The sequence below is a fragment of the Gracilinanus agilis genome, chromosome 2, assembly GCF_016433145.1.
Source record: "Gracilinanus agilis isolate LMUSP501 chromosome 2, AgileGrace, whole genome shotgun sequence".
Classification (NCBI taxonomy): domain Eukaryota; kingdom Metazoa; phylum Chordata; class Mammalia; order Didelphimorphia; family Didelphidae; genus Gracilinanus; species Gracilinanus agilis.
Window position 1 is genome coordinate 211,146,842 of NC_058131.1, and position 16,290 is coordinate 211,163,131.

Here is a 16,290-nt window from a genome sequence, read left to right on the forward strand (position 1 = left end):
GTCTAGCGCCGCCCCGCCGCTAGCCAACTTGAAAGGAAGCCGCGAAGCCTCGTGGGCCTGGCCCTCATCGGAAGTAAGGTCGTAAGCGTCTCTGCGCCGGGCCTCGCGACGCCGGAAGTAGTGCTGGTCTTGCTCGGGGAGGAGGAGTAGGGTACTCTGCTGTCGCTTTTTTGCTGCAGTCGTGGCGGCGTTTTGGAATATTTCTTTCCTCCATCCCTTCCCCTGATCCCAGAGATGTCGGCGATTCCGGCAGAGGAGAGCGACCAGCTACTGATCAGACCTCTGTAAGGAGCCTGGGGAGGGAGAAGCTACGCGCTGCCAAACCCGGGTGGGGAGACCGCGGGAAAGGCCGCTGGGGTCGCGAGAAGCAGTCTTGACGAAGGGGAAGAGGGGTGGCTTCCCCAGCCCAGTTCTGGCTGCAGTACTTAATCGAATTCATGCTGCCTGAGGGCTCAGACTGTTTTCCATGCTATTTTTGTAATTCCTCACCCTCTATTCGCCTATTGAGCTCTTTCAACTTTGTTAAAAACCTAACTCTAAAGCCACTTGAGGAATCCCTGCCCTGACTCCCTTCTTCCTTCTGGTAGCAGTGACCTTCCCCCTCAAACTTCACTTGGCGTTTCATTTTGCATTGTTCTGGTGCACTAAGTGCCCTGTGCATTACCGTTTTCTTTTTGGGCTCTCAGATCTCTTTCTAGATTGACCTCTCAGAAGACTCATCCAACCTCGACTCCCCTTTAGATAGGAGATGCTTAAAATGCGTGATTAATGAAGAACGAGCGAATAAGAGAAATTTTGGCCAAGGACTCTTCCCCCTCCCCAAGTTTTCTGAACTTTAGTTTCCTTCTTTGTAAGGTTGACATTATAACTACCTGTCTTACAGAGTTGGGTTTTTTTGGGGGGGTGGGGGAATTGAGTCTTTTTTCTTTTTGAGAATCTAGAGAAAGTATTTATATGGAAAATTTTTTGTAAACATCTAAGCAATTATCAAACAAACATTTATTAAGTTTCTTTTAGGCATTAAGGAGTACTTCACATTATATCAGAAGACTAATTTGAACAGAGACAAAAAGGAAATTATTTGTTATCTGTTGTTAGACATAGTGCTAGACTCTCTCTTTCCATAGAGAAGGTACAGTATAATTAGGAGAGATAAAACGTATATATCTGTACACATAACTTTAATGCACATAAATGTGGTAGCTATGAAGGAAATGTCCATACAGGGTATTATGAGAAATTGGAGGAGAGTGAGAACTCATCTAGTTGGAAGTAGAAAAGAGGAAAGTAAGACAGAGATAGAGTACTAGAACTTGTCAGGAAGACCTGAGTTCAAATATGGCCTCAGACATGGAATGATCCACGGCATTTCCCTTAACCTCTTCTACCTTTTTCTTTTCTATAAAATGTGAATGATAAGAATATCATTTACCTCACAGTGTTATGAGAATAAAATAAGGTAATATTTATAAAGTACTTTGCAAACTTTACAGGGCTATATAAATGACAGATATTATACTTTAAGGTTGGAGACACCTAAACATGGCTTTGAAGAAAGTGAAATATTTCAGGCAAATGTCGATGGGAGTCCATCCCAGATGTGGAGGGAAAACTTAAAGGGAAAGGCTAGGGTGAGAACAGGGAATGATGAAGGGAACCAAGAAGCTGGAAAAGTAGGAGGAGCCCAGATTTGAAGGGAGGGAGGCATTATACTTTTACCCTGTAGGCTTTGGAGATGTAACTTTTAAATTTTTTGAGTTGAAAAGCATAATCAGATTTGTCCAGGTAGCACTGTGGAAGATGATTTATACACAGGAATTTTTAAATAGGATGTTGATGTTGGAATAGGAGAGAAAATTGGTCAGAACTATTGTGGCATCAGACTTGGTGGGACTTAGCAAGATTAAATACTCAAACTGAGTGAAAATGTTGAAAAATAAATATTTTGAAGTTGGGTAACAGTATAGTGTTGCCGTGAAAAGAAATAGGAAAGTTGGTAAAGATGTCAAAGAATTGAAGATGTTATCTGGAGAGCCAAGTGAGGTTATCTGATCAGCAATTGGAAATGTAAAATTGAAACCCTGGACAGAGGGTGGAAAACTAGATTCTGCCTGAAGGTAATTATGGAAGCAGATTACCAAGAAAACCAATTATATTGAAATAAATTTATCAAATTATTTTTAAACCCAGCTTTACAAATGCCTAGTGAAGAACCTCTATAGAAACATGAAAACTAAGGACACAACTGTAGGAAATACTGAAGTTCTTCCAAGAAGTAAGAGTTTAAAGACCCAGAAAAAGATTAGAAAAGAGTAGTTCATAAGAACCATAAAAGTATATTGTCAGGGAAGCCAAGGAAGAAGATCTTAATATGAATTCTATAGGCAATTATTAAGAGTTTATCGGGAGGGTCACTAAGCTTTGAAATAAGGGATCCATCCTGTGTGACCCTAGGCAAGTCTCCAATTGCCTGGTCCTTACTACTCTCCTGCCTTAGGGTAAGAGTTTTAAAAAATGTCTTTCAGATACTACTTTGTTAACTTGGGGAAAAAAGGCCAGGGAGAAAACCAAAGTACTATAGGAAAATATGTGTGAAGGAGAATATACTTTCATTTGGGTGATGAACTTACTTGAGAAGGTAAAATTTAATAAGCAGAAATAAGAAACAAATACATCCTAGGAATTAGACATAACTTGTGCAGCTGTGTGGAAGTGGGAATTGACATATTAAATTTGAGGAACAGTTAGTCTAGTTTGACTGGAACATGAAGTGTAAAGGAGAATGATGTGTGAAACAAGGCTAGAAAACGAGATTGGAATCAATTTGCAGAGGGCATAAAAAACTAACTTAATATAGTTGTATCTAGCTAGTCAATGAGAATTCAAACAGGTTGGGGTGACCTAGTTGGTAAACACTTATTAGGCACCTCCTCTATGTCAGCCACCGTACTAATAGGCACAGGGGCTGCAAAGAAAGGCAAAAAGTCCCTATGCTGAAGGAGCTCACAGTTTATTGGGTAAGGCAACTGTACAAACAAGGTCCTGACTATTAGGGGTTTTCATGGCAAAGATACAGGAGTGATTTTCCATTTCCTTCTCCAGCTCATTTCATAGATGAGGAAACTGAGGTGAACAGGTTAAGTGGGTTACACAGCTAAGAAGTGTCTGGGGTTAGATTTGAACTCAGGTCTTCGTGAATCCAAGCCTGGTGCTCTTTATCCATTGCACCCTCTAGCCCCCCCAACAGTCAAGATATACTGGATACATTGGAAAGATAAGAGGCAAGGCAGTAGAATTAAGAGGGATGGGGAAGGGCTTCCTGTAGAAGATGAGAGATTTTAGCTGGTACTTAAAAGAAGAGAGGAAACAGATGAAGAGGGAGAGCATTTTCCATGCATAAGGGAAGGCATGTTTCAGATTGAGAATTCATTGGGTTGTTGAGAGGAGTAAGAGAGGAGCTGATTGACACCACTGGTTAGCAAGAATATGGCCAGAGTAAAAAAATATGCAGCATGTCCAGGACTAGCTAGATGTAATAAGCCAAATAAGTTTGCACTAACTGATAGCAAGAATTGTGCAGTAGAGGTTCCAGAACCAAATGAGCTAGATAGAACGTGTTAGCTTGGAAAAAACACAGAACTATTAAAGTAGTCAGAAACACCAAGTCTTTAATCAGGAAAGAGATAGTGTTCAATATTCTGCAGCCACCCAGAGTCAAAGGCTCTGGCAACAGTATCTCTCAGAGGATCACTGTGCTAGATTATCCTCCAAAGAAAATAGAATTTGGGGAACTAGATTATCCTCCAAAGTATGGGGGATTTATATACCTTTTGGGGGAACTAAGGACTGGAAAGTATGATTGATTGACATTACCATGGTTACAAGGAAATGAGAAGCCCAAACTATACTGACAGGATACAAACAGGCTTGAGAAAGAAACCTTAGCCAGAGACTGGGGTATCAGGGAGAGGCTAATGCTTTACAAGGTATACAAAAGGGAAAGGTCCGTCATCAGGCTTGGCTTCATGGGAAAGGACTGATTCTGTGGGGGAGACTACTAAGACAAAAGGGTACTTAATATTTAATTAGGTCTGCTAGCTCCACCTAAACTGATCATCAATTACTTTTAAGGTCTATTCAGACTGAAATGGCTAAGTCTGAGACCTCCCTCTAGGCAAACTCTCATGGGACAAAGGGCAAACTTGGTGTCTCCAGATTTCAAGTTGACAAACCCTTACGAGATTAAGGCCTAGCCAGAATTATTATATTATATTATATATTAATGTATAATATAATATTAATATAGAATTATTATAAGAATACTTCATATTTATATAGAGCTCCTTCCTACCAACATCACTGCGGGGTAAACTATTGTTATCTCCGGTTTACTGAAATCAAGCCCAGAATTGAACCTAAGGCTTTTAACTCTTAGTACTCTTTTTATTATGCCAGAGTTTACTAAAAACACAAATGAAATTGATTAAATAACAAAAAATTGCTGTCACTGTCAGGAGATTATATCTACGAAACAGTCTATCTTATACATAGTGTGCTAGAAATGCAAGAATTGAAGGAAATACAAGGTTTAGATGAGGAGCCCTTGCCTTCATTGAGCTTACAAGTCTAGTAAGGGCTGGAGACACTATCACAGCTAACAGTAATTAATGTACAGTATGGAATTATAGAACAAAGTGCTATTTTAGATTTTTAGTAAAATTTGTCAACTGGAGGATTAGGGTTAGCTTCACATAGAACATAGCATTTGAGTTGGATTTTGAAAGATGCCTAGGAATTCAACCAGAGATGAAGTGGGGAGAATATTCCAGGAATAAGAAATGATCTGAGCCATATGAGGATGATGATCAGCATATTTATAGAGCAGTATGTTAAGGACCATTGGATCGCAGTGTTAACTGGGAAAAAAAACACAGGACTATTAAATAGTCAGAAAAACCATTCTTTAATTAAAGAAAGGAGTACAGTGCTGAGTTAGGCCACCACGCCTACACAGAGTCCGAGGATTTAACTGGTTGCTCTGGTCACCGACCCCTGGGAGAGCCAACTGTGCTAGATTGACAACTACAAGGAACAAAAGAATTTGGGGAACCTATATACCATTTGGGGAGATTCAGGGGCAGGGAAAGATGATTGACGTTACCATAGCTACAAGGAAATGGGAGTGTTCAAACTATACTGACAAGATACAATCAAGCTAGGGAAAGGAATCATAGCCAAAGGCTAGGGCGTAAAGCGGTGATGGCAAACCTATGATAGGTGTGTCAGCACTGACACGTGTAGCCATTTTTGATGACACACGGCCGCATGCAGAGGATGAAACATTTGCTGTAGTGTTATAAGGGGTAAAAAGGGGTTTTGATTGGGTGAATATTAAAAGGTTTGGTAGCCAGGGAATTGAATAATTATCAGTCCCCAATTAAAGAATAACCTCAAGTCAAAATTACTTTTATGGAAGTTTATTTACAAATGTGGAGAGGAAGAGGAAATAAGGAAATGAGAGAGAATAAGATAAGTATTCTAACACACTAGGTAATTTGCTCCAATCCCCTGGTTTAACCCAGGCAGATCTAATTAATCCTCAAGCAAGGGAGGTTCGGCCTTGAGGCTAAGGCTGGAAAGTCAGAGGGCGGAGGACCCCAGAGGCAAATGAAGCAAAAGCTTCAGTAACAGAGTCTCTTTGAAAGGGAACTTCCTTAAGAGAAGTTCAGGAAGATTTGGTCTTTCACTCACCACGTGGAATTCCAAAGGAAAGATTAAAGAACAGTCTCCCCAAGTTCTCAGGGTTCCAGTTCCAGAGCTCCTCCAAGTCCAAGCCACGAACAAGAAGAGGCCAGCCAAGCTCACTGAACTCTCTTTTAAAGGAGCTTCTTTTGCGGCACTTCCTGTGCCTTCCTCTTAGTTTACATGTCCAATCACAACAGACACTTTTCTTAGGACTGCCCAGGAGGTAGTCAGTAAATTCTGATTTGTCACTCAATCTAGCACATGTGGGTCACGGACCTCCCGACTTGTGAGTTAAGTGGAGATGTTTTCACCTTTGGTGATTAAATCTAAAGATGGGCAGGGTAGATTTAATCTCATTATCACAATCGCCCCTGTGATCATTTGGGAGACTCATCTCCCCAATTAATCATTTGATGCAATCATCTTATACCCCTAAAAATCTTCTAACTATGATAGAGATAAGAGGTGAGAGAGAGAGAGAGAGAGAGAGAGAGAGAGAGAGAGAGAGAGAGAGAGAGCAAAACCAGTGTTTTGCTAGGCACATTGACAAAAAGCTAATTAGGGGGCAATCCTCTTTGGCATAAGAGTTTACAATTCAAAATAATTGTGTTCAATCCCCTTAAGTTCAATTAGTTGCACCCTAAAGTTCATTCTGGATTGTCTTGATTCGGTGTAGGTTTCTGCAGGCATATTTTCTGGATCATCTTGATTCATTGTGGGTTTTTGCAGGCATCTTTCTTCAAATAGTTCATTTTCTGGATTCCTTCTTTTCCTGAAAATTTTCTCAAACAGAATTTTAAATCTTTGATTTTTATAAAAATGCAATCCCCCCTGAAGAGGGTATTAACCAACACCCAGATCAACTCAGAATACATCATTGAGTTATGGGGTGTATGAGTCAATTATCAAAAGAAAAACCAAAAACATAAAAAGAAAAACAAATAAAAGAAAATTAAACTTTGGAAGGAAGAAAAATATTCAAAAACAGGATCAAAATATCAGAAATATATGTATATAAAATTTTCTGAGTAAAACAATAATAAATTCATAACAGGCCTTGTATTAGGGTCCAATTAAGGTAATTTCTTTCCCATAAATCTATAGGACAAAATGCAGTAATATTGCCATTACCCATTGGCAGCCAAGACTTTATAGCAAGTTACCATATTATAAAAGAGAAAAAAAGAGGACCAGATATTTATGTAAAAGGGAGGTGTACATTCCCTGGTCTGATTTACCTTCATTCTCAGGGATAGGCGAGCCAGAATAGCCAATTATTAGGTACTTCATTGGCAGTGTGGTACGAAGCATCCTACATCTTACTATATATGTCAAGCAAAGCAACTTCAAGTCTCACACTAGGTTCAAGTCCTTTAGTATTGGCATAGAAGTTCAACACTCCTACTTGGATTGGTATGATCTTTTTTACCTTGTGCTCCATAGCACTATTCAGTTTAAGTCTGTGCTTTGATGGCACTGTGCAGATGAAGTCTGTGCTCCTTTTTGATCCCATTTCCTAGAATCAGACATAAACATTAATCATAGTTCCATAACATTTATCAATAAATGACAGGTTTCCATAGTCTAAAGCTTTGGGGTATACATTAATATTATAGCAAATATATTTTAAACTTGTATTATTGCAGAATCAAAAAAGATTAATATTGATTATATGTACTTTAAGTACAAGAGATAAAAAAAAGGAAAAATCAAATATTCTATTAGAAAAATAAAAGGCAATAGTAAAATAAAATTCAGGAATTCAATGTGTTCCCAAAAATGGTGTCCACTTTTCTATGGACTATTATCTCCAATGCTTGTGATACGATACAGTCAATCAGTTTCAATAGAATGTGTTCTCTTTACATGTGAGTAATGAATCCGAGTCCTTTTCTCCAGTGTAGACATTCTGTGCACTATAGATGACAATTCTACCCATATTAATTTACCTATTTTGGTTTATTAAATAGTTATATATTACAATTATACATTTTTCTTATTTAAACTATAAATATCACAAAATTGTGGTTTTTTTCTCAAAGTTACACACCACCTGAGTTATGCTCAGTTTTTTGGCCAATTTTGACACACCAAGCTCAAAAGGTTGCCCATCACTGGTGTTAGGGAAAGAACTACTTACAATGGATACTAAAAGGATGGTCCCTGTCCAGGTGTAGATCTTCTTGGGAAAAGAGTCTCTGATACAATAGGGAAGACAACGGAAGACAAAAAGTACTTAGCCTATGCTTAGCACCACCTAACTGGGATTGTCATTTACCTTAGGGTCCATTATTCAGTCTGAAACTGCTAGCCTGAGATTCATCTTCAGGGTAGATTCTTATGGGAACAGGGAGCAAGTACAAGCTTTGGGGTCTCCAACTTACAAGCTAGTTCTAACACTTGGGATTCATCAGGTCTTACTAGGCTACAAGTTTGGGGTTTCTAGATTCTATGTTGACACCCTCCCCTTTTGGTCAAGGCTGAATGTCACTGACCAAAAAAAACCAAACCAAAACAAACAAACAAACGAACAAATGGGTGAAGCTATATAGGTTGACTCTGTTACTAATGGTGGGAAACTTTGGGGTATGGGAAATTGGCATTTGGGAGCACTCCCCAAATGCCCGGCACCTTGACACGTGCCAGAGAAAGTTAGGCAGAGTCTACCTTTGGCAAATTTAACAACACATTACCCCAATCCCCCCCAAAGTCTTTAAGTCTCTTGAATCCGATGGGTCCCATTGGTCTGTCCTGATGAAATGGCTTCAGCATCCTTTCTCCTTCTGATACCTACTTTGTGCAGATAGCTTCATTTGCTGTAAGGGAGAACAAGAGAAATCCATAAACACATTCTCTAACAGGACTTGATCAACTCTCAGTATACTTACTATTATAAAGATTATCTACACTGCTAACCTTAATCTGAATTATTATTAATTCTATTCTTAGTTCTTATTAGTTCTGTTAGTGTCTATTCTGCACCAGTTGTAAAATTATGTAAACTACATGCTTAATCAGAAAGATTGCCTTACTCTACCAAAACAATAATAGAAAAACAACCGTACAAACTATAAAAATATAAAGGCAAAAATAAAATCCACATCACAGGTTATTTAGGGCTTGTAAATCTGAAAAGGGCCCTTCTGCCTGTTTCGTGGCCAAAAATTAAAATATCATCTAATACCAAGTAAAATTCTAATTGTATATTTTATTACAAAAATCCCAAAATCACATTAAAATGACTGCATGACAATTTCAGCTTCAAAACAATTTTAAAAGTCAAAAAAGTCTCAAAATTGAAATTAGTTCCAAAACTTCTCAAGATTAAAAATGCTTCTAACTTTCCTTATTTTTTAACCTCACATACACCCCTTTGGGGAGGTTTAGATGCTAGGGATTTTAAAAAACTGTTTTCATTCAACTACTTAACAACTATAATCAACTTAACAACAATAATGACCCTTAAATAGCTTAGACTTTTTACCCCTATTAACCATTACTTTGTATGAAAGAAATAATGTTGCAACTGAATCAGCCAATGTAAAAAGTCTGTAGATAAAAATTATTGTAAAAATAATTCTCTTGTGGCAATATCACAGGATCTCCTGACTGAGTTCTAGCCTTACTAAATTAGTTTTGGGTAAGCATTTCAATTATCTGAGTATCTATTCATTAGCAATAAGGGCTTATTTACAATCGGATTTAGGCCTAGTTTAAAAGTGATTTCATTCATATTTCTTAAAGTTCCAAAATATAAAAATTTTACTGGTACTGAGAAGCAGTTCCGTGTTCTATCCGAAACTTGTTTATTAAAAATGCTGCTTAGAATCTATTATTTATATGAAAGGCTTTCCCCCTTTTTGGCACTGTTTTGCCAGGTTTTCCTTATTACCTAGATTCTTCCTCCTTTTAGGAAAAGATACTTCTTTGAACTTGCTTACTCATTCATAAAGGCTAAAAATTTCTTTCTGCCTTCACAATTCCAGTATTTTAGGCCGTGCCTTTCTAGGCTTCCTTCATTATATGATTACAGAAAATTTACTATAAAAGGAGAAAAGTGGGAAGTAACTTAAAATGAGGGGGAAAAGCTCCCATAATTTGGAATATTAATGCCAGGTGTAAGTTGCCAGTGATCAGCAGTCACCTGTAGAACTTTACAGAAACTTAGCTGAGCCATTTCTCAGCTCTTCCATTTGCCCTTGTGACTGTATTAATAACCAAGTTTCCTCCATACCATTTCTTTTACCAGTTATCTTCCCATACATTTCACCCTTAGACAGCAATTCTCTCTAACCATGTTCAGGGTTTAAAATAAATTCTCTTCTATTATTAACTATTATATCTAGGCTCCGTCATTTCTTTCCTAAATTCTTCCGATATTACTTTGGGACTAACCATCTGCAATGTTAGGCCTATACTGACCTAGCTCTCTGGAATCTCTGCTGCAAATTTCAAATTAACAGATATTACCTTTAAGCCTCGTAAGGTAAAATGCTACTATTTTAAACCTTTCCTACTTTAGCTAAATCTGGGGAATACGTCTCTTCTTTCTAGGTTCTCTACTTCAAGTAACTTTGCTCAGGTTAAATATAATTCTCAGGGGAAATAAAATGGTCAGTTTTATATCTGCTACAGAAATATTTCTAAAAGTCAATGAAAATGATAAGAAACAATACTTATCTGGTTTCAATTTCTTGGGGGGAGGGGTTCCTTTGGATTTCTCATAGAGATTTCTTCCTCAGGAATTCCTCAGATTCTAGGCTTAAGGAAAACCTTGTCCAGGTTTTTGGTTCCTAAGAAATGTCTTGAGATAATAGTCAATGCTTAGGGGTTCAAAATAAATTCCTTTTTAACAAGCCATCTAGCAAACTTAACCTTAATAAGTTTTAATCACTTCATCCACACTCCAGAACTGGGGTGGTAAAATTTAGGGCATCCCTAGAAATTTCTTTTTCTAAAAGCAGTCATATGCAGATGATTATTTACCAGGGGAAAATGAGGCTAAAAAAATGGATGCCAATTCAGTCCAGACTTCTCTGCTTAAAAAAAGAAAGGGAAAAATTGAAGGTAAATTACTATAAAAAAATAATCATCAGGATTCACTAGTCTTTTAAACCAACAAAAATTTATTGTAATGGCTGTAATCTGGAAATTTACCTTGAAAATTACAAAAATCAGGCTATAGTCCATGGTCTTTTTACTTCTCCAGAAGCAAAACCCATAAAAAGTTCTCTCCAAACACAAAACTTAGGGTGACTAAGGAAAAGCTTAAAAATAACCTTTAAGTCAGAATACCTATCCAATTCCCTTCTCTTTATCCTTTTACCCTAATTTACTTGAGGCTCCAAATAAAAGGAAATTTGTCAGTCAGTTAAAAAGAAAAGAAAAAAAAAAGCTCAGGGTTTCCTTGCCATATGAAGCAAAGCCTTTTCCCAAATATGCCTTGTTCTATTATAACCACACAACTGATCAGATCTGCAGTTAACCTAACTGAAATCAAGCTTTCCCCTACTCCAGGACAAGTATACGTTAAACAAAAACTTTCTTTTCTTAAAAATGTAAAATCGTAGTACTCAAATCAAGGTCAATATCTAGAATAAATTTATCTCATTACCAACATTAAAAATTAACTGCTCTTGATATAATATTTTTTTGCTTTAATCATTTCAATACCAGAGAAAAAAGTAATATGTAGTGAATAATACATAGTGAATAATACAAGTGAACTACAAAGACTGGAACCTTTTAGGAGATGAACCTTCTGATGGGGATTGAAACTTACCTAGGTGTCATTTTTATATTACTTTGCTCCCTGCAATCTCTCTTCAGGTGTCCAGGCTTTTTGCAAAAATAACACCTTCCCTCCCTCTGCCTTTTGGTTAACCCCAAATTTAGAGCTGAAAGAGACTTTTAAAGGCCATCTTAGTCTCTTTTTGCAGATAAGAAGACAGGTTAAGTGATATGTCCAATTTGGCTGAAAATAGAGAAAATAATTTAGTGAATAAGTATCTGGATTAGTGTTTTTCTAAATTATAATAATCACACTTTAATATTATATTTTAGAGCTACAAGGTATCTTAGAAATAATTAGTACAATATTTTACAGATGTAGAACTAATTACTTGAAGGTCTTAGATGGTGAAAGATGAGTGACATAATAGAGAAAAGAATAATCTCTCCTTGATTACCCTGTATAGCGTGTGTATTTTTGTTTTTGTTTTCACTGTGCCATTAGGTTTAACTATGAAATATAATGTTGTAGTAGCAGCAGTAGCAGCAGCAGCAGCAGCAGCAGCAGCAGCAGCAGTAGCAGTAGCAGCAGTAAAGAATAATAGTATTCTTTAAACAAAGCATTTTAAAAATTATTAAGTTTTGGGGAAATGTAACTAAGAATTTATTAAGTGCTCCCTACAGTGTAACATGGCATAAATAAAATAGAAGACTGATTTTTGCTTTCATAGGAGTTATATCCTGAACCGAATGCCAAAATAAGTGATACAGACAATTAAATGCTATAGAAGTTCAGAAAAAAAGATCGGGCACAATGGAGGCAGAGGGACTTGAACAGGACTCTAAAGGATGAGTGAAATTTAGTTTCTCCCAAAGCAACTGAGAGAGTTTAAAAGTATGACTATAATAAATTTAACAAAAGTAGATAATTTTTGAGACAGATATTTTTTTTTTTAACCCTTACCTTCTGTTTTGGAGTTAATATTGTGTATTGGCTCCAAGGCAAAAAGAGTGTTATGGGCTAGGCAATGGGGGTCAAGTGACTTGCCCAGGATCACACAGCTGGGAAGTGTCTGAGGTCAGATTTGAACCTAGGACCTCCCATCTCTAGGCCTGGCTCTCAATCCACTGAGCTACCCAGTTGCCCCCTTGAAACAGATATTAACAAAAAGGGGAAATTTTAATATATCGAGAGAAAGAAAGACATTTTGGTCATATTTTAAGTTTGTAAATTCTAGTTACTATCTTATATAAGTTTATGGATTTTTTTCTAAAATACTGGAATATTCTTAGATTTACATATATTGTAACTATTTAGCTTAAAAAATAAATAATCCATGTAACTTGGAAACAAAAATTACTCTGTTAAGATTTTCATTCAGAAGCTTAAATTTAACATTTGGTCTTTAGCTCTCTAACTTAACTTCTTCAGAAATTTAAACACATGGATTCAAACTCACTCATACTTACTCCCTGAACTATTTCTCTCTGTAGATTGGTTCCTTTTCTGGTTATTTTATACCTTTTGTTTCCTTTAGGAGGACTTCTCAGTGAGAACTTCTAAGAATGTGTATTTTGCTTTTAAAAGGGGTAAAGTGGGACAATTAGCATAGTGGAGCTCCAGACCTGGAGTCTGGAGGACTTCGTTCAAATCAGACCTCAAATACTTTCTATTTGTGTAGCTCTGGGTAAAAGAAAACATAAATTGATTTATTAGTGTTGATTTGTGTTATTACTAAAGTGTCTTAATATATTTACATAGATCTTTGTTTCTTGTTTATTTTTACAGTGGAGCTGGACAAGAAGTAGGAAGATCATGTATTATTCTAGAGTTCAAAGGAAGAAAAATAATGGTAATCACTATAAATGCATACTCATATATAGGTAGTATAAATCTGTTAAAATATAGAACAATTAATCATCTTTGTTTTTTGTAGAGACATTAACATTATATGCTTTTTGGAACATGTTACTAATAAATACAGTAAAATGTGTTAACTAAACCCTCCAACTAGTTGTCTCTTTAGAATAAATTCTCAAAACATCATTCAGCTGCTATGGGTAGAATTATGTGCAGGACTCTAGAGAATTGGTAGAATCAGGCATTTAAAAACAAATGGTAAAAAAATAAATAAAAATAAATGGTGTGACTGAGTCACTTTCCTCTCCAAACAGGAGACTATACAAAGGTAGTGACTATCCTAAATTTGTGAAACAAAGCCTTAGCCTTTATTCTGCCTCATCTTAAAGAGAAACATGGTGGGCTTAACTGTTATTTTTAATGTCTTTAATCATATTTTACTAAGGATAAGTCCTTAGTCCCATAAGATAAGAAACTCAGAATATCTAATATCCCATGGAGAAAGTTTTTATCAAATTATTACCAGACTCTTTGGAAGAGTTAATTTATTGCCTTATTAATGAGGCAGTGGAAAAGAGTAGTTCACATTCTACCTTTGACATATCCTGTGTGACTACAGATGAGTCACAACTTTCAGTGCTTAGTGAGTATTTATCTTCTCACTTTGTCATCATAAGTGACTTACAGATAGCTTTGTGAAATAAGTGATATTAAATATGTAAGTAGAGTTGTATCTCATGACAAGATTAGTGATGAATGTTTAACAGCTTTGAGGGATGTTTTCAATATTTGTACTATAGTTTGTACAAAGATATTTTTATGACTTTTTTCCCCCACTTCTTTCACAGTTGGATTGTGGTATTCATCCTGGCTTAGAAGGAATGGATGCTCTTCCTTACATTGATTTGATAGATCCTGCTGAGATTGATCTCCTCTTAATTAGTCAGTAAGTTTTATCTTAAACAAAGATAATTTTTTCAAGAATGTTTTTTTCTAATGATTATTGTTCAGATTTTTAAAATAATTTTTATTTCACTAGTGGAATGTTATACTAGTGTGATGTGCACCAACATCTAAATGGGAACTGGCATATCTTAGTGATTTATTTATACTTTTATTTCTTACTGTCTTAAAAAATGTTCTATTTTGTTTTATCTTTCATCAGATCAACTTTTCTCAACTGTCAAAAATAGATCATTGGATTACATAATAATGGGTTACCATGAAGTTCATGTCACCTTTTGATTAAACATTGAGAGATCAGCAGTCTTGCTAGCTTTGGACTTTATCCCTTCCCTGCTCAAAAATTTTCAGTGGCTCTTTATTGGCTCTAGAATAAAGTATACACTCCTTAGTCTGATATTTCAATCTCTTGGAAATCTGGCTTCAGCCTACCTTTCTAGTCTTTTTTTTTTCTTTTATATGACTAGTCTACACTATTTTCTTAAACATTTCTTCTATTTCTGCACTTGATTGTTTGGTTGTCTTAATTTTACCTTAGATTTTAATTAAAACTCTGAAACATAGCAGTACTCTATTGCTGAGGATTTTTAAAGTAAAAATTAAGGGCATGATTGGGTCGTTTGTGTAAAATGGTAGAAGAGACAGAATGGTGCCATGTATGATATAAAAAGAATATAGGGGCAGCTGGGTAGCTCAGTGGATTGAGAGCCAGGCCTAGAGACAGGAGGTCCTAGGTTCAAATCCAGGCTCAGACACTTCCCAGCTGTGTGACCCTGGGCAAGTCACTTGACCCCCATTGCCTACCCTTACCAATCTTCCACCTATAAGTCAATACACACAAAAAAAAGTTAAGGGTTTAAAATTAAAAAAAAAAAAAAAAAGAATATATCATATTAATAAGTATTCTATTTCATGGTTTTGTTGTAAATAATCTATATGACCCAACTATTCCTTGAAGTGAATGATTTATAATTCTTTGGTACCTTGGAGAAAGAAATAGTGACCTGGCATTTCATTGTTTAACGTCTGGATTTATTTGTAGCACTTTAGGTATCATTATAACCTAGAAGGGTTTGTATTTATATGGAAATTTTTGTACATATATCCCTTCCACATCATAACTTTCCCTATCATGGTTTCAGTATGTTGCAAGTTGGCATGAAAAATCAAATGGAAATTTGTGGGGGGGTTTTGTGGAAGCTACAGTTATCACAGAAGAATTTAGAAATTTGGAAATGCATAAAATATGTGTATAGTGTTGTATGATACCAACATATTTTATCATTTAAAACCATAAATGTTCACTTTTTTTTAAGTTAAAAGGCAAAAGTTTGCAAAAAGAATGCAAAATTCAGCAGACACACAAAGACTAGAAATGTTGACATTGGCCTATATATAGCCTATGACCAAATACTTAACCCAAATTTACAATAAGGTACTGTATACACCCCATAAAAGAAAAAAATATATCAGACTTTTTCTCTGGTATGAGGGGAATGCCAAAAAATATTACACAGGTTTTTCAGAATGCAGGAACACCCTGCCCCTAAACCTTGAGATGTAGAGGGAGACATACTTAGTTTCCTTGAACAAACTAAACACAAAAACAAGGGCTTTAAAACCAAAACTTATCTTATAGGGCTTTGTGCTGGAAGCTAGGCAGTAGCTCCAGGGGTCTGGAAAGGTGTATGGTTTAGGTGAGAAAGAAAAGAGTCAGAGACACAGTAGATTTTGAGAGCTTCCTGTGAAATTTTTATTTTTTATATTCTTCTCTCACAGTCACACCAATGCTGAGAAAATTTACATTTCAAATTTAAATCAGAAAAACTCAAAGTTATAAGAATTACATAGCAGTTGGCATGTAGCACACAAATTCTCTCATGTAAATTATACTGAGACAGTGCTCAAGGTTAAAGAATGAGCCTTAATTTATCTAAGTTTTATTTTAGTAAAAGCTTCCCATACTTCAAAAGGTATGTTAAAGAATGAGC

General features: G+C 36.2%; 1 protein-coding gene across 1 annotated transcript in view; it reads left to right on the top strand.

Moving 5' to 3' along the window:
- The first annotated feature begins 160 nt into the window (after positions 1 to 160).
- Positions 161 to 16,290, top strand: part of CPSF3 (cleavage and polyadenylation specific factor 3) — a 65,604-nt gene continuing 49,474 nt past the window's right edge. The window contains exons 1-3 of the mRNA XM_044663628.1: positions 161 to 284; positions 13,265 to 13,328; positions 14,185 to 14,282. Of these exons, the coding sequence (XP_044519563.1) occupies positions 235 to 284; positions 13,265 to 13,328; positions 14,185 to 14,282 (212 nt within the window). The 5' untranslated portion in view covers positions 161 to 234. The remainder of the gene's footprint in view (positions 285 to 13,264; positions 13,329 to 14,184; positions 14,283 to 16,290) is intronic.